Genomic DNA, 19,090 nt, shown 5'->3' on the forward strand with positions numbered 1-19,090 from the left:
GTTATTCATGATCAAATTTAGGTTTACATGGAGGGTCAAAGCTGTGGGACAGTAGGACAGAAAGTGGGCCAACCTTGCAGAGAACAGGGGTGGATTTTGGGCTGGAACATACCTCTGCAAAGTGATTCTTGACAGCACCTGTTTTAGCTTTCCACTGCCACATGGGGGCAGATGGAGGCAGACTGATAGGCCAGAATGATGAATTGGAGCAGCTGTTCTGTGGTATGATCCCTTCAGTTTTCATCTTGTCTGCTGGAATTAATCCAGAATAAAATATATCCAAATAGTGACATGCTAAATTAGCAAAGGCAGCTCGTTCCCCACCAGACTTGTAGGCGCAGGGGCACGATGACGCTGCGTAACACTAATAATTTGTAAACACAGGACCACGAAAAGTCCCTCTGTGGATCGATGAGGTGGATCTGGGAATTCAGGAAGTCTGATATATTATCCATGAACTGGAGCCTGATGCAGACATTAGGTTGAATCTGTCCCAACTCTAATTATTTTATATTTGTGCAAACTAATCCATTACTTATTGGATTTTTAATCTATCCTGTTTTTTTTTCTTTTGCAAATGAATAAATTTATTTGTTTGTTAATTCTTTGCAGAGTATGTTTATTAAGAAGGATGTTTTGTTACTGAAAATGTTTGTAGCGTTTATTGTTTATTCAAATGACTAAAAATCAATGAAGTGTTGAAAAAAGAAGAAGGTAACAGTTCTGGCTTTCTGTGGTATTTTGACCAGTGTGTGAAACATTTCATTAAGATCTCAGGAAAGTGCATGAAGTTGTGGGAAAATGGCTCACAAAGGTTGGCTTTCAGAGACGATAAGGACACTTTTGGTTTTCACTAACAGAATCATCTTACATTACTGTCGTTTTTTTTTAAAGCGACTTACAGTGGTTAGGCAGTAGCGTTAAGGGTCTAAGGACTCAACTGGAAGGTGTTATTATTCATCCCCTGGGGGACATGAACTCTGGTCTCCTGTATGGGAAACTGATGCTCTACCAACTGAGCTCTCCAGCAGGCTCTTGAAATAAGATCTACATGTAGGTTTTTTCTAGGGCGTTAAACTTTGTACTACTGTCTAAAACTGGGTAATGTCCATTAGCTGAGGAAGGCAGATCTACAGGAAAGGGTACATCTTGAAATAAATCACCAAAACAACACAAACCACAGGGTGCAGTGGACTCTGCCAGCAGCAGAGGAGCAGGGGGGGACGCATGACATGAAAAGCAGAAAATAAGCCTATTTGTATGCGCAGCTCCACAACTGGAGGCAAATCATCATCTCCTGCTGAGACAGCTGCAGGTGCTGCAAAGACGCAAAAAGAAACGCAACCTGTTTCATTGCAGGTGAAATAACGTGGCACCCTGAGGTGTTTGTCACTGGGGGGGAAACTGACCTGCAAAAAAGTTTACAGAAACTAGATTACAGAGGAAGGAGCACCATCTGAAACTCCAACTGCTTTTACAAAATATGGACTGGAGGTCTGATGGAGGTCATCAAATAAACTAACTCTTATTTTAATAATTCTACTAATTATTTACTCCATCCATCCATCCATTCTCTTCCGCTAATTATTTACTCATTTATTAAAATAGGGAGAGTACACACTATTAAACATTAATGTGGAAATTAGTTGATGTCACAACAATAATCTTAAAAAGCACAATATATGTTAATAGATAAATGAAATATACTAATTAAAAGGCAAATTAATAACAAGATTTAAATATGTCCTGCATTTATCAATAATTCAGTTCATATTTAACAAGTTTCGTGAACAGGGACACGACTGCTGCCATAAGGTTTAACCTTCACTTCTACATGAATTCATTCTGACTAATCCTAACTCATCAAAGTTGTTCCTCTTGAGAAAAAACAGCCTACATCATCATTTTAAGAAAGCTGAAATCAAGTTTCATATGTTTAAAATGATGATGTAGTTATCTGTAACTTTACCAGGTCTAAATGAAATTACAGCATATCTGCAGTAACTTTAGAAGCTACATTCAGAGACAGACGCTAAGGAAAGGGTGGTGTCAGATTTAAAGTTTAATTCGGTTTTTACCACCGCTGTGTGTTTAGGATGTCAGAGTGAGGAGAAGTTATTTTTCTTTCATGACTATTTCAAACTTAATTTAACAGCAAACTTCTGAAATGTTGTGCTAGACCAGTTTTACTCATCAGCTCCTTTTTCATGTCCACCTTGCAAATAACACGTTGGATCCCTGTTTTCCTCCAGAACTGCCATAATTCTTTGTGTTATAGATTCAAAAAGGTGTTGGAAACGTTCCTCAGAGGTTTTCTCCATATTGACATGACAGCATCACACAGCTGCTGCATCCATGATGAGAATCTCTCGTTCCACCACATCCCAAAGCTGCTCTACTGGACTGAGATCTGGTGACTGTGGAGGACGTTGGAGTCCAGTGAACTCATCGTCATGTTCTAGAAAGCAGGTGGAGATGATCTGAGCTTTGTGACATGGAGCATTATCCTGCTGGAAGTAGCATCAGAAGATGCTCCACTGTGGTCATAAAGGGATGGACATGGTCAGCAACAATACTCAGGTAGGCTGTGCTGGTTAAACCAGGACACGTTGGTACTAAGGGACCCAACTGGGCCAAGAAAATATCCCCCCACCATTACACCACCAGTAGCCTGAAGCGTTGATCCAAGGCAGGATGGATCCATGTTTTCATGTTTCCACCAGATTCTGAGTCTAGCATCTGAATGTGGAGCTGAAATGGAGACTCTTTAGACCAGCAACGTTTCTCCATCTTCTATTGTCCAGTGTTGGTGAGTGTGTGGGAATTGTAGCCTCAGTTTCCTGTTCTTAGCTGAAAGGAGGCACCCGGTGTGTCTTCTGCTGCTGTAGCCCATCTGCTTCAAGCCTGGACGTGTTGTATGTTCAGAGATGCTGTTCTGCAGATCTTGGTTGGAACCAGTGCTGATTTGACTTTCTGTTGCCTTTCCATCCCAGTAAATCAGCAGTTTCTGGACCTAAATAAACCGGTTGTTGAGTTTATATCTTGTGCTGGTATAAATTTGACTCTATCGGTCTTCAGTTCCACTTTGTTGAGAAAAAATGAGAAAATTTGATTTTGGATATTTTACATTATTGGTGGGATTATTGGCTTGGACCACATAAATAATAGCAGCAGCAATAAGCTGTAGCTAATGGGGATCCACAATAATAATAATAATAACAATGCCATGTTTAAAGTCTCTTAAATCCTCTTTCTTGCTCATTGTGATGTTCTGTGTGACTGGCTGATTAGATATTCGTGTTAACAAACAGCTGTGCATGTGTACCTAATAAAATGACCTGTGAGTGTAAAGTGGAACATCATACAACAAACAGTCAGTGAAATACAGATTTCTAAAACCATCTGTTTAATTACTGAAATTCACATTTTAGTAATGAGTGATGTTAATTCCAGGTGGCCAAAATGAGCTAAAACATATTAAAACAGATAGAAGTTTATTGGAGCGGTGAGGAAATGATCTAGTTACTTCACTGTTTTACTTTAGAGCCCAGCAGCTGTGTAGGTGAATCAATGCTTCATCAACCTTGTTTCAAAAAGCAGCAGGTGTTTTTGTTTTGTTGAAGGCTGAAAAGAATGAACACTGAACTTAGATTCTTACTGTAAACTGCATGAAAGCCGATTCCCACCGCTTTCCCAGCCCCACAAAGTATGTCATAATTCTGAGTTTAGTTGAGATAAAAAGTTATTATTTTGAGATAAAGTCATTATAAGATAAAAAAGTCTTTATGAGATTTAAACTAAATATGATATGAAATTAATAATGACTTTTTAGGTCTTAATTATGACTCACAATGATTTTTTTCAATTATATACAGATTAGAATATATTATATTATATTATTAGATTTTATGTCGTATAATAATAATTTTAATTTCATAATTATGACTTTTATCTCATGATAATGACCTATTAGCTAATGATTTTATATGTCAAAATGATTTTTAGCTCATAATTAAGATCATTATTAGGACTTTTTATCTCATAGGAATGACATTATATCTCATAACCATGGCTTTTAAAATCTCATAATTATGACTTTTAATTCCATAATTATTCATTTAAATCTTACAATGATGAGATACTTTCTTAATATTTTTAATTTACAAGTGGCAGAAATGGGCTTCCATGAAAGAGAAACCCCTGCAAATGAATGCAAATGTTACTGAGTGTGTAAATGAGAAAATGTTGGAGCTAAGTAATCAAATGATGCTTCAGTAAATGTTCTGACCATACACGTGTTTTTATGGTTAAATTCATGCATTACATTGTGGTGAAATGTTCCACCAACAGTGAGAATAATAACAGTATAATACTAAAATTCAGGGTAAGACTCAGGGTTTCTGACACTATCGAAGCCCACAACGTGCAGTCTGGATATACTTCTACTATGGTAGTAGTAGAAGTAAGTAAGTAAGTAAGTAAGTAAGTAAGTAAATTAGTAAGTAACTATCTATCTATCTATCTATCTATCTATCTACATATATATATATAGATAGATATATATACACACTTCTGTTTTAGTATATACACTTCTACTCCTGTGAAATACAGTTTACATTTGTAATGTAAAGAAACATCAGGTGACTAACCCGAAACCCTCCAACGAGGTGTCAAACTCCACAAACGCAGGTGTGACGGCCGATCCGTAGAGACGTATGTCGTGCGGCGTTGTCATAGACACCAGGCACTTGACTCGGGTGAGGGGAACGGTGCTGCCCTCGGCGGAGCGCACGAGGCTGCGGCTGATTCGGTACTGTCCGTTATCCTCAGCCGGCGTGGTGAAGACGCTGTCCGGGCCGAAGCCCTCCATGGACATTGTCATGCTGTCTGTGAAGTCAAGGAGGACAAGTTCAGTTCAGGAGGTGCAAAACACAGAGCTGAGGCGGTAATCCATCAATTTAAAGACAAGAAATTCAGATAAAACTAATTATTAGTAACTTGGCCAGTAGGTTGTGAAAAATTAGGAAAACCTGGATGCCAGTGTGTCATTCTATAAAGTAAAACAGTAAAGCGGTGAGCTTCTACACGTGGAAAATTCACCACAAACAACTTGTCTTCTGATGTGAAGCTCAGTAAATTTAAGTGCATAATTTTCCAACTTTAACACTCCTTTCAACTTAATTTGAAGGTACATTGGCATTTGTTTTATACATTCCTGTAGTTGTTGTTACATCCCGAGGCTGAGAAACCTTTTTATCCATCCAAGAGCATCACTTTACTGCAGCATTTCGCTTTATGGCAGTGCATCACACGCCAGCAACTGGATATCAACATACTGGCCGATTCACCAAAGAAACCGGAGGGGACATTATCGGGGGTAGTGAGAAAAAAAATCAAGAGTCGACATCAGACTGACTTTTATTGGCTGGCGAGATCTCAGAGAAGAGACAAGATGCAAGACTGATGCTGGATTAGCCGTCATTAGGGGGCGCTAATCTGCCAAACCTCAGTAGTGCTGCTTTTAAACACAATAATAAAAGTACAGAAAGGGTGTTTGACCATTTTTAACTAACTATTAATAATTTACCAAGTATTTTATTACTTTAAAATACATTAATCTACATTTAATGATCTGGAAACCGTGCCCTTAGTTAGTGCTTCCACTCTGTTTATACACCAAACGTGGCCTTTCCTTATCCCAGTCCACACAAATGACTTATTTACTGTTCAGCAGGAAGTGGGAGACATGGCGGGAATATCATAGCCATCCATGAGCTGCACTCTCCCACGTCATGGATGCAACAGATCAGCTGGCCACACAGTACACAAAGTTTCCACAAACGCTGAACAACAAGTAACAATCAAGACAGGATTTAAATCCATTAGTGGTCTTGTCAACCCCATCGGTGCACATTAAACATTATTTTTCCTTGTCTCTGCCTGCCCTTCACTCTTATGCACTTTTATGGACATTTTTGTGTGTTTACCTGCACATTGGGAACAGCTTTAAATGCATCCTTTAAATTTACAAAGAGAGTGATTTTCAACAACCTAAGACAATGATGAACAGTTCTGGTCCTCAAGGGCCAATGTCCTGTAGGTTTTAGATGTTTCCCAGTTTTAATAAACCTGGTTTATTGTGCAGAACTTGAGTGAGTGTGAGTGAACATCAGTCACAAGGGTTGTTAGCTCCATGAGTTTTGCCTCATGGCAGAAAAACTCTTTTATTTTATTCATACAAAGAGAATCAAATTGGCAGCAGTATTTACACATTTGTGTTTGCAGCAAAACCAACATTTATATACTTCCTGTTAACCGTCTTATTTCGTTATGAAACTCCCAACCATCAACCGTGATTTAATTAACCATAACAGCATCCATTTTCTCACTGGTCAGACCCAACATGAATAAATAAATGCTGTCTGGGTAACAACACAGAGTGAAGTAAATGGCTCTAAATCAAGCCTGGACGTTTATTCTCCCAGAAAGCTACCAGCAGAAACTCCTGCTCAATATTTTACCTTCTACTGAAAACACGACTCCTTTATTTGTTAAGCATCAGCAGATGTGATGAAGACAAATGAGATGAAGGGAAGAATTACAGCACACACCAGCGGCAGCTAATAAACCGAAGTGTTCTCACAGAGAAAGACGGCAATATGCACTGAAACCCTGGCTGCTCGTATAGAGCAGTAATTAGAAGGGACTTAACATCCATTATCAGCTGGGAAGAGACAATAAGCAATTAAGACGTGCTGAGGAGCCCAGAAAATTACAAACCTCACCAGCTGCTAATAGAAAACAAACCATTTTCATTAGATTTACATCAGCATGCAGATCTTTGGTTAACTCATCCATCCTGGCCATTAAGTGGTCCATCTCCTCTTTTTTTTAATATTTGAAGGTTTCTCATATTGTACAATAATAAATGTGATAATGTTTGTTTTTACTTCAATTTTATGAGAGAGAATATTGAGACAGGCTAATGCCAGATGGGAAAATCCAGGCTGTTCTACTGACTTTCCAGTAACTTCAACCATTGTCAAAGCTCACAGAGGCGTTTCCTTTCTAACAAACAGGACCAGCAATTTTTTCTGGCAATTACAGGGCAACGGAGGGACCTTGTATGAAAATCACAGCTTATTCAGCAGAAGACTCGTCCCAGTAAGGTCACAGAGAATGAGAATGAAGAAAAACTGCGAGGACTGATGACCTTTGCTGAAGTCTTCCCAGCAGGAAGCTTGTTTCTTTGACAGGTGGGAAGCGCTCGAACATGAAGGTTTCGTAACTGCTGAGGAGAAAGTCTTTATCTGCTCGGTTCATAACAAGAGATGTCTCACTCAGCATGTATTTAAACTACAACATACGTCAATGCCTACACTCTTTTATCATTTTTGAGATATGACATGAAATATTACCCTAAAAATTCTTATTACTGACAAAAAGTGACCAGTTTTATTAAAATCAATGACCATTATAATCTGTGATATTGGTGTTGTATATTATCTAGATTAAAAAACTGATAAAACACCAACTACGCCGTCGCAATTATCAAATAAACAGCCGATCTCAGTTATTCAAGCAGCTGGTAGAGCTGTTTCCCTTCACACGTTGAAAACTGGATAAAACTGACAGAAATGTGAAATTTCCTTTATGCTTCTGAAATGTTAAATGTCGTTTTCTGTTATTAAAAGATACGGCTCCAAGTACAAACCACTGTTGATTACCTGCAAATCTAAACACCATTTAGGTTTTTAATGCAAATTAAACAGAAGAGGTCAAACAATTAAACCTATTAAGACCTCACTGGATCCTGCAGGACTTTCCCTGTTTTGCTCAGAGACTGCAACATGCTGTGACAGAGTGAATGCGCCTCTTCTGCTGCGTACGCACGGAGCTGGCTGCCGATCAACTTGCTGGAAACCAATATGATTCTGAAAATGCGGAGACAATGTTTGCATGTTCGGTTGCATTTCAGTCACAAGACCTTCAAAGGAAATGGAAAAGCTTTTCCGATTAATCAATCGATTACAGTGGCAGATTAATTGATAATCAAAGGCATACTGCTCAGCTCGCGCTTCAATATGTCCAGATCTCTCCTCTGGCTCTTGGTCAAATTATGCATCATCTACAATTTTCACACCTATATTATGTCACATGTGTGTACTGTACTGAATGTAATGGTGAACAATTTCCAGCCTCTGGGCTCCTTTAAACTACTCAAAACTCTATAATAAGAACTTTAACCTTTAGTATTATTTTTTATTTTTGCTTTTTGTTGTTTTTGTGAAGCATCTTTGTTTTTTTATTATCATTACGTGTAGTCATCTTCAGTCTTTTGTTAACCAAAAAAAATAAATTTAAATAAATTCCCCCTTTTAATTCCATTGTGTTGAAATATCTGATTCTCAGTTCTAATGACGCTTGCACGGATTCATCTTCAAATGGAAGATGTGAGACCATCTCCTCCAATCTGCTGCCATTTTTAAAAGAAAAGAAAAAGCCCCTGATAAAAACACCCAACAGAGAATTTAACAGACCGGAAACTACTCAAGATAAAAACTTTGATAAGAGCTGCTGTCGTCTTACTTCTCATCTCTGCGTCGTAGCCGAGAGAGCTGGGTTTGTGGACGCGGTACTGCTTCAGTAGTTTCTTGTCCCAGGCGCCGCAGTTCAGAGGGTTTCCAAGACGCAAGAATTCCCTGAGAGAGAAAAATTAGCAGAATGTAAAAAGCTAAAATACCAACAAAGAAGAAAAATTCAACTTCGATGCAACCCATTAGCAGGTTTATCTGAAAAAAATAGAAATCTTTTATGATGAACTAATGCAAGAAGACACTAATCAACATGATGTATCTGATTTATAACAGCTTTAGTTGTTGTATATCCACATAATTGCCCTAAAAATCCAAATCCAGTCTGTAAAGCCACAGGCTCTGACTCCCACACCTCAGCATCTGTGGTTAACAGTAGCTTTGAGTCAGTCACTCGGTTGACTGGCATCTGAGTGACTTGAAAGTGTCTCAGTGATGGTTTGTGTCAGCTGTCAGTGCGCTGACACTGCCGGCTGAAAGCAGACAAAAGTAGACAGAAAGAGCTTTGCTGACGGCTACAGCGGCAGAGAAAATACAGAGAAAAAACAAAGCAGAAGAAAAAATATTTGGGAGACTGATGTGAGACGGTAGGATGCCCCCCCACAACGTTATTTAGGGTGGAGAGACTGCAAATTTACATATGAAAACAAGCAACCATGTATGTGTCAAAGAAACTTATCGGAGAAGACTGAAAAACTCGAGCCATGTTACGACCCTAATCCATCAGGATGAATGAATATGATTTGTTTCTGTTCAAACCTTTAAGCCAACTTATTCTGCAGAATGACTTTGATCAGAAACGTATCAAACCAGGTCCAGTACCTGAGTGCCATCGGCTGCAGAGCCTGCGATGCCAGCCTCTCGAACATCCTCTGCAGCGGTGGGTGGAGCGGGTGGTCTTCATCCCCCAGGGCCTGGCTGCAGCGCTGCAACAGCCGCTGGTGGAGGCAGGCTTCACACAACACCTGCTGGTTCCTCTCACTGTTCACCAAGAGCTGGAAGATGTTGGCCACAGCCAGCTGCAGGTCCAGGGCATGCTGGAAGGGGGGAAATGCATCACCAACTGTGGCTTTTTTTTCCATAACATATTCAATTCAGCACTGAAAATCACATACTGGGAAACCAGATCACTTTTCACCTATAAGTTAGACATACGTAAGCAGCTGACTGAAACTGGCTGGTTGACTTCTGAAATACAAAACCTGGCAGAAAAGAAAAAAGACTCTTCACTCTTCACCTAACCTCCTGGATGGGAAATACATTTCCTTGCTGTGTTTCCTCACCTCGGGCTGGCTGTCCGATGAGACGGAGGGCAGCAGCTCTAGCATGGCCAAGACGGCCCCCGGGTGGATGACCACCATGTCAGACGAGGACAAGAAGGAAGCAGGGTTGGAGGGGTTAGCTAAGTGGAGTTTCAGCTCAGTCGTTGCTTTGACTGGGGCAGGAGGTCCCGATGTACCATAGTAGCCATGTCTGGAAGAACACAGGGAAGGAAAAGAAAGAAACTGATTTCATCCTCAGATACTAAAAACAGCTGTCATCAAGCCACTCTTGAAAAAGAACTTCTTTCATGAGCAGCCACAGGCTGATATCAAACTCTCCCTTTCTTAGTTAAGCTAAAGAAAAGGATGCTTTTTAATAGCTTTTTGATATCTACCAGTCAGGGTTTCGGTCATAAAACAGCACTGAAACTGCTCCAGTGAAGGTCTTAGATGGCATCCGCTTGATCACAGATAACAGCAACGTCTCAGTCCGGGTACTACTTTATTTCAGTAGAGATGGTTGCTGGAACTGTGCTTAACTGGTTTAAATCTTATTTAAAAGACAGGGAACTATTTTGTGTCAATGGTAACTATAAATCTGAGCAAACAAAAATAACCCGTGGAGTTCCCAGAGGCTGCATTTGGGGGCCACTGCTTTTTATTATATACATGCTCCCACTTGCTCAAATTATACAAAAGAATAAAATGTTTGTCATGATGTAGCCCAGGGGTGTCCAGGTTGGTCCTCAAGGGCCGCTATCCTGCAGGTCCTCGATGTTTGTTGCTGTAGCAAACTTGAATCATATCAATGGGTCAACATGCTTCGGTGGAACTTGATGACAAGCTGATAAGGGGAGACATCAATTTGAATCAGGTGTGTTGGAGAAGGGAAACATCTAAAACATGGAGAACTGCAGCCCTCGAGGATCAGAGCTGGACACTCCTGGTTAAGTTACCACATCTGTTTATGTCATACATAAGCTCCAGTTATTATTCAACAATGATTAAATTGAGGTCCAACTCCTGTGTTGTTTTCTCTATAACCAGCTCATTAAAAAAGGGAAAGTATTCATACCAACAATCACAAAGACTCCTCTATGTGGTGTTAAAATAATATCATCACTGAGATGATTAAAAAATTGCATTTAACACTTTGACCGGAACTTTGTTCAGCATGAGTCAGCAGTCCTCGCAGTACTGTTTCCTTCAAAGCACTGAGCTCTCATCCACCTCTTCTGCACACGGCACAAGGAAGGAGATCTGCTGGGGCCTGAAGTCGGCCAATTAGTCAAGTCAGAGTGTTGCTGTGATGCAAATTACAGAGCAGCAAATCCCCCCTCCTCCTGAGAGATGCTGGAGAGAAGGCTGGAGTCAGCAGAAAGTGCTGGAGCTGCTGGATTTTAATAATCATCTGCAGCCTACCTACAAGTCTATCACTACTTCCTTAACAAAATAATGGATATTATGAGCCTCCATTGAAAGCTGATTACATTAGAGGAGTGTTTCTCAGTTCTGATCCTCAGGACCCACCAATCTGTATGTTTTAGATCAGGGGTCTTCAATCCTGGTCCCCGAGTACTAGAGTCCAGCAGGTTTACCTGCTGCAACACACCTGACTCAGACTTGTACAGAGCTTGACATCAAGCTCTGTACAAGTCTGCTAATTACCCACTGATTTGAGTCATGTGTGTTGCAGCATGTTAGAATATGAACTCCTTTTCTACTTATGTGTATGTTATATATGCTGTAGGAGTTTATGAGGAGAACCCCAGACATCATCTGTTCTGCTTCTCAAAAACAGATAATAATAATAATAATAATAAATAATAATAATAATAATAATAATAATAATAATAATAATAATAATAATAATAATAATAAAAGAGTAAATCATCCGCAGCCTGAGAAGATAAATTTACTTGCAACATGTTTGTTTTTGCAAGTTCAACCTTGGTTAAAAATTCAGAGTAAAAAAGCTTCAGAACTGAGCTGTCGAGGTGGCGAATGACTAATAAGCAGAAAGCTAAACGAGCTGCCAGCGGCTACGTTTGAAACTCCCACATTAAAGAGTCATTTTCAGCCTGAACAAACAATAATTCTGAAGATGAGATTTTCTGACATCCAATAAACCTGAGATTTCAGGACAAAAACAAATATCAGGGTTGTGTGTTTGTAAAGTCAAGTTAAAAAAAACAAATTTCTTTCACCTCTGAACACCTCTGTTGTCTCAGCAGTCATTTTATCGAGCAGCAGCAGGTTTTTTATTTTTCTGTTTGCTTGGTTTTAAAGTGGAAACACACTCACCATCCACCTTATTAGATACACCTGTTCAATTCCTTAACACAAATATCTAATCAGCCAATCACATGGCAGGAACTGTAGGTAATGTTTTGACTATCTGCCAAGAGTAAATCATGACATTATCTTTTTAAATGTTTTTTAAACTAGCTAAATAAATAATAAAAAAAAATCCAAAAAATTATTCAGCAAACTGAAATAACTAACAACTTTGTAACATCAGTGGTCATGGTGAATCAACTGAAAGCAAAGACGATGGAAAGGAAAAGATGAGGATGAGGAAGGTGGCAGAGCGCTGTAGCTACCTCTTCCTGGCGAGCGCCGGCGTGCCCCATGGGGAGGGCAGCGAGGTCTCGTGAGTCAGGCAGGGTGGCACCTGCTCCGCACGACTGCGTGGCAGCACACACGCATGCACACGCAAACATCCATCACACACAAACACACGTGCAGCCGTGCAGACAGGCCAGGCCGAGGATGATGAGCCAGACGGCATCATATGTTAAGAGGAAGAAGAGAAAAGAAGGAAGGAAGCTGTTAGTGGAAAGCTGATAGAGAAAACTGGATCAGAGCTGCAGGGTTGTGGTGCATGCACATCACCAGCCAGACCTGCACATGATCTTGATCTTGGACCTGCTGTGTGGTCATAATGACAGAGGGAGGTGTATGGAGGGGCTGAAGTGTTTGTGTCTAAGTTGATTTCTTCATATGATTCTAGCTTTCCTGCAGAGTTTCAGGTTGATGAATGAATGCAAAAGGTCACTAATTCTCAGAACATTTTTAAAACTCAGAGTTTTCAGCTGCCACAGATCAGCCATGTGAAGCTGGACAAAGAGATTGCTTGAACAGGACTGTAAGGTGGGATAAACACCACTTCACCCTTTTTGCTATAACAGAGATTCATCAGACTGATCTAGAACCAGAGATGTCCTTTTCACTTTACAATTTAAAGTACTTTAATGTAGCTGGACATAATCTTTAAAAAACAAACAAACAAACAAAAAAACAATCCTGGTCCGCAGAAGGTCTTAAAATGATGTAAATACAACCTCAGACAGAGGAGACAGAATCCAGAGTAGTTTATGGTCCACTCAGTGCCTGTCGAACCTGTGGCTGCAGAACAAGCCCAGATCATCATACCTCCACCACCATGCTTGACAGCTGGTATGAGTGTGTCCAAACGACAATGTTCCAGCCTAAACTTTCATCTTTAACCTGGCAACCTTTTTTCTCTAATTGCACAGTCATGAATTAACATTTAAAGGTCCCATTTTATGCAAAATTCACTTTCTAAAAGGTTTTCTAACACTCACATATAAGGCCCATAAATGAGAAAATTCTGTCATGTCTTTTTACTTCGTTGCTCCACTTTTTAGCAAATGTCTGTGCTCTAATGGGTGAGTGAGATATTTCCCTTTGTGACCTCATGGAGGGAAATAACCACTCCTGTGGTAGTGGATACTGCCGTTGACCCGCCTCCCCGGCCAGCTGAGCCTGCCCTCTAAAATCACCGAGCACTTGCCAGCGAAAGCTGGACCCTCTCCCAAAGAGAGGCGTGGAGTGGGTGTGGACAGGCACCACTCATGAACATTTAAAGGTTTAGACACAGAAACAGACCGTTCTCAGTAGAGCTCAACTGAGCCACTTTTGGAATGGCTGAAATTAAGGACCAAGGCTGAATTTGGGGTAATATACTTTGAAAACAATGTTGTTGGAACTCTGACACCAATATGAAATTGTTGAAAAAATGTATAATATGGGACCTTTAACAAGCTAACTGAGGCCAGGTGAGTCTGAGATGTAGCTCTTGGGGTTTTTTTGTAGTTTCTCTGAGGACTTTATGGTCTGATTTAGAGGTCAGGTTTTTGGGATGTCCACTCCTGAGAAGACTGTTTTCATCTTTCTCTCTGTAGAATAATGGAAATGACTTTATAAGCCTTCCCAAATTGATGGAAAACAATAGTTGCTTCTCAATGATCATTGCTAACTGAATTATAAAAGGAGCTAACACTGATCAATCAAGTGTATTTAAATTAGCAGCTCCTGTTACCCTCTTAATTTATAAGGAATTACTAAGGATTAATGTAGTTTTTCTATTCAACTGTTTTATTTATTAAAAAAAATTACATTATAAATTACAAAAAAATTTACATTGTGTCCATTATTCATTTACTCCTCCCTCATACCTGGTGATGCTAAGCTACATGTGTAGCCACAGCTGCTCTGGGGCAGACTGACGGAAACATGGCTGCCAATCCGCGCCTACAGCCTCTCTGACCACCACCGAACATTCATTTCCACATTCATCCACCAGCGATGCCAACACTGGTGAAGTAATTGCTTACTTATTTATGTTGTCTGGCTCAGTTTTTAAGATAAACAGTGTAATATGTCTCATCTTCTGCATCTGAGGTTGTATTTACTTAGTTTTAACTCATTTATTTTAAACTAGTAGAGAATGTACTAACTGGCTCATATAACTATCAATCACATTATCAACTTATCTAGTATCTTTCTACAAGCAGTTGTTACAGACCTGAATAACAGATTTAAGATATGACCCCCTCCGTTGGCTTAAGTTGAATGTTTTTAGGTCATTTTTTTATTCTTGTTGTTGTTTTTGAAGTTACAATTCCCCTCAGAGACTAAATAAATTGGACCCTGAAACTCAAATGTTGAAAGCATCTTTTTCTTAAGATTAAAAGTAGAGCCGCGGCCATCCCTCATGACAAAATGAAAAATAAGTTAAGTTCATTAATAAAAAACAATCTGCTGAGAACATGTGACATCTGCTGAACTAAGACTAAAAAGCTCCACTGCTTTCTTTTTAATTCACTGACACAAACTCATGAATTTACAACAGGCTGGGTGCTTTTTTAGCTGCATGCTGTCAATGAATAACTTGTAGACTGGTAAACATCACCAAACCCCTGGACACAATATCTGCCTGTAAAGGGTTAGGATTAATCCACACTAGGCACAGATCTGCTTATACATCATCCATTCTTCCTTTAAAGACTCGCACTTCACACCAAGGGTGGAGCTAAAGAGTTTCTGTAGTTCACTGACCTGTCAAAAGAGTCGGTGGCCATCTTGTACAGGTAGATGAAGAGCTTGCTGCAGTGCTTCAGCGTGGGGCAGACGCTGTCCCCTGCACAGCCTCCGGGGGCAGCCTCGTCCTCCAGCAGCCTCTGGAAAGGCTGAGCGTTGGAGGGGAACACGCTGGTGGGACCCAGCTTCTTAATGTCTGAGAAACAACCCAGCAACCTGGAGGATGGGAGGGGTTGCTGCTTAATGAATCAATTATTCAAATAACATTTAAAGAAAACACACTCTTAATTTAAAACCACACAATATATCTGACCACCACAGCTTGATGCTTTGCCCCATGTTCATCATTGTTGTAAAATATTCTATTCTATTCTATTCTACAGTCAGTTAGCAGACGCTTTTCTCCAAAGCGACTTACATCTGAGAGTAAGAACGACCCCCCCCCAAAAATGGTCCTTTGTTTAATTACGAGATCACATTTTCATCACATTATCTTTGTGCTAACAGATTTTAACTCACTTTGAAGCCCCACTACTGAACTTTGGAAGACTGGAACCATAAAACGGGACTGAAAGCACCAGAGGAAGTTAAGGCTGAAGTCCTGAAACCCAAAGCCATAAACTTCAGGTTGTTTTAATCAGATTTAAAGTGGTCTGCATGTCCTAGTGAGGACAGATACTGCTGTTGTTGTTCTTATTTTTGCTCCTCATTAAAACAACGTATCCTTTATCTGCCTGAAGGTGTTACCAAGATTTACCTTAAAGGATTTTAGTGAAACAAGCTCACCAAAGAAAACAAGCAGACAAACAAAGGTCAGATGCTAATTATGTTGTATTGGTGGGGGGTGCAAAAACCATATTAATTTGGCCTTTAAGGATACACATAACACACTTGGTGAGAAACTAAATACAAAGAGTTGATTTAAAAACTCAGCTCTGTACCATTAAACAAATCCTCACGAGTACAACTGCATGGAAAAGGTTTGGAGGGAAAATGTTAATCATTAATGATTCACAGCCACTTTAAATATCCAACCAGAGAGGAAACAAAAACAGCATTTTTTCTTTCACACAGGTGAGGCTTACCTGACAGCATCAGCCAGCTTCTCGTACTGGATCTCCGTGCGGAAGAAGTGCGAGTTGGCCGGCTCGTAGCGCATGGCGGCGGTGAGCGTGCTGAAAACCGTGTGCAGCAGCTCAAAAACCTGGTTCTGGTTGACACGTTCCCAGCCATGCTGCGGGGACTGGCACAGCGAGCGCTCCATGGCCACCAGCAGGGAGGTGACGTAGACGAAGCCGCCCACCTTGCGGAACACCGTCCGAGTGCGGTGACTCTCACGCAACACCGCTAACAAGGCCTGAAGAGAAAAGACGTTATAGAGCTTTTCATTTGCATCAGTTAGCCCATTATTTATTCCTTTTACTCTCTTTTTTACTTTTTCCTCCAACTTCTCTCTCCCAGGTCTTATTTCCCCATGTATTTATTTTTTTGTCACCCCATTCAGTCATAACTGTGTAAAGCAATTCATTTTCCTCTCATTCTTCTTTCACTGCGACATTTTCACGGCCCCTCTGGGTTTCTTCACTTCAGTGCGCTGACTGTATTTTTATGGTTCGCATCTGCATGTAATATAAACTGAAACTGAGACATGAGCCTGGAGAAAAAACAGCTTAAAAAAACGCTGGATGACTGGAGTATGAAACATTTCTGATCAGCAGCTGAAAAGGACAAAGTGTTCACACAGATGGGGCTTCTGAAGGATGCAGCATGCTGTCAGAAAATAATAAAACTGATTAACTAAAAACTTTAAGCTAGAAAATACGAAATCATTTGTTAGTATTGCAACTGAATGGTGGTTAAGGTTTTAAACATAAACTAGAAAAGAAAACAATAATCAGAGTAATCAACCCTATAATACATCTTATTTTACAATGTGCCACTAGGAGGCAGCAGTTGTAGAAAATTAGATCATACAGTTTCAATTTTTAAAATACAGATCACTTTTTAGACAATCCACTATGATTTTAAGATATGTTTTCACACTGGTTTGTGGGCTGGTTTCTCCTTGTACATCAGGATCTGAGTATCCATGGGAACAGACAAGCTGCTAAACAGCTCATTTAGATAAACTCTCCAAAACCAAATGAATAAGTGAAATAGCACAAAAATTCCACTCAAGTTGAAAAAGAAACACAGAGGATGCAGGACGGGAGCAAGGCAGAGAGAAAAGAGGAGGAAACTCGTTTTCTTCAAACAGCTCTGGTTGGAAATGTGAGGTCACTAAAAAAAATGGACAAGCTCAAGGTGCTAACAAGGACAAAGAAGGAAGGCAGTGAATGCAGTTTTATGTGTTTAACAGAGACATGGCTGCAGGAACATAACCTGAACTCTAATGTGTCAATATGCTGCTTTTAAGACTGTACAAACAGATCGAGACAGCAAAGTTAGTTAAACACTAAAGGAAAGAGGTCGTAAAGAGAACTTGGAGCATCAAACTGTTAGCATTCAGTTTTCGTCCAATTTATCTTTCAAGAATCAAGCTGTTGAACATAATGGACAATTCTTCACACCCTCTACACAACACGACGAGGAAACATCCGTGTGTTCAGACAGAGGCTTCTGCAAGTAACTGCAAAAAAACAGAAAGATGACCCCCAGAAAAAAAAGGACTGGCAATTAACCCTTTAATGCTAATTGTATCATTTGATTCATACAGTTTCTGAGACCGTTTGCATCACTTTATGGTAAAATCCTGGCTCAAAACCCTGTTGTACATAATCTGTTACTTGTCTTCTGCCCCCTGGTGGATACAATAATATTACAATAATGCACTAAAATAACTTTGACCTATTACACAGTAATAAACGAGAAATACACAAAAAATATTTTTGCTAATGTGTTTTTTACATTTTGTTAAAGGGCCAAATGAAAAAATTTAACTTTTCTTCTACTTTTTTCTTTGTCGGGCTTAAAAGTTTAATTACTTCTTAAAAAATAAATAAATACTAAACATTATAATTTCCCTGCAGGGGATTAATAAAGTATATTTAATTTAATTTAACTTCATAATCTGTCTCCACCTGCCTGTGTAAGACAGCAGCTCATGTCTGGGGTTTAACGACAATTTGCATTAAATTACTTCAATTTATGGCAACAGGAAATGTTTCCAGGGAAACAGTGACGTACCTTTTGAAGTTGATTTCTTGCCACTGATGTGGAACAAAAGGAAATCAAATGTCCCATTTTTTGTTAGTTTTAACATCATGAATCATACAACTAAAAAATTTTTGGTAATATTTGTTAACCTGGCTTTAGTCTCTTCATTATTACAAGCCTGTTGATTAAAAATAGCAAATTAGTAACCAATAATCTGGGATTAGTAGGTATTTCCCATTTGGATATGAGCCTGTGTTTCTCTATTTGTGTTTGTCATAATTTTTTGTACCACAACTATCTGTTAATGTATTTTTTTCTTATTATACAAAGCCAGGATTCACATCAGTAACTGTAATGAAAACAATGTGGAGGGAACTGGCAGGAAATGCCATTTGAATAATTTCAATCCAGTCTTTGGAATAGTTATTTTAATATTTAGTGATATTTCAGCCCAAACCAAAGTGTCAGATGAACACAGTAAAGTCACCACAAGTGATGGTTAAGTGGTCTTCAAAGCTCATGTTTCTCCCTGAAAAACTATTCGTCACTAGCAAATTGAAAGTGATGGAAGGGATCCGTATTAATGTCCCCGCTGAGGATGAGCAGTGATTCAAACAGAGAAGAAAAACTGTGATATTCTGAAACAGCTGTTTCCTGGTTCATCAGGACACTGCCAGACTCAGCAGAAAGTTTGCTTCAAGCAGCCACAGGATGTTGAACACATCCTCTTCC

The 19,090-nt window shown here is 39.6% G+C and overlaps 1 protein-coding gene across 4 annotated transcripts in view; it reads right to left on the reverse strand.

Annotated features, from left to right (window-relative positions):
• wdfy3 (WD repeat and FYVE domain containing 3) overlaps positions 1 to 19,090 on the reverse strand; it is a 115,239-nt gene that overhangs the window by 49,593 nt on the left and 46,556 nt on the right. For 3 of the 4 annotated variants that reach the window (XM_041999992.1, XM_041999993.1, XM_041999991.1), the window contains exons 12-18: positions 16,288 to 16,559; positions 15,221 to 15,418; positions 12,460 to 12,543; positions 9,878 to 10,067; positions 9,417 to 9,631; positions 8,590 to 8,702; positions 4,650 to 4,887 (exon numbers count right to left, since the gene is read on the reverse strand). In XM_041999992.1, the coding sequence (XP_041855926.1) occupies positions 4,650 to 4,887; positions 8,590 to 8,702; positions 9,417 to 9,631; positions 9,878 to 10,067; positions 12,460 to 12,543; positions 15,221 to 15,418; positions 16,288 to 16,559 (1,310 nt within the window). The remainder of the gene's footprint in view (positions 1 to 4,649; positions 4,888 to 8,589; positions 8,703 to 9,416; positions 9,632 to 9,877; positions 10,068 to 12,459; positions 12,544 to 15,220; positions 15,419 to 16,287; positions 16,560 to 19,090) is intronic. The other variant, XM_041999994.1, reaches the window with a different exon arrangement.

Source organism: Melanotaenia boesemani, chromosome 11 (assembly GCF_017639745.1).
Source record: "Melanotaenia boesemani isolate fMelBoe1 chromosome 11, fMelBoe1.pri, whole genome shotgun sequence".
NCBI lineage: Eukaryota > Metazoa > Chordata > Actinopteri > Atheriniformes > Melanotaeniidae > Melanotaenia > Melanotaenia boesemani.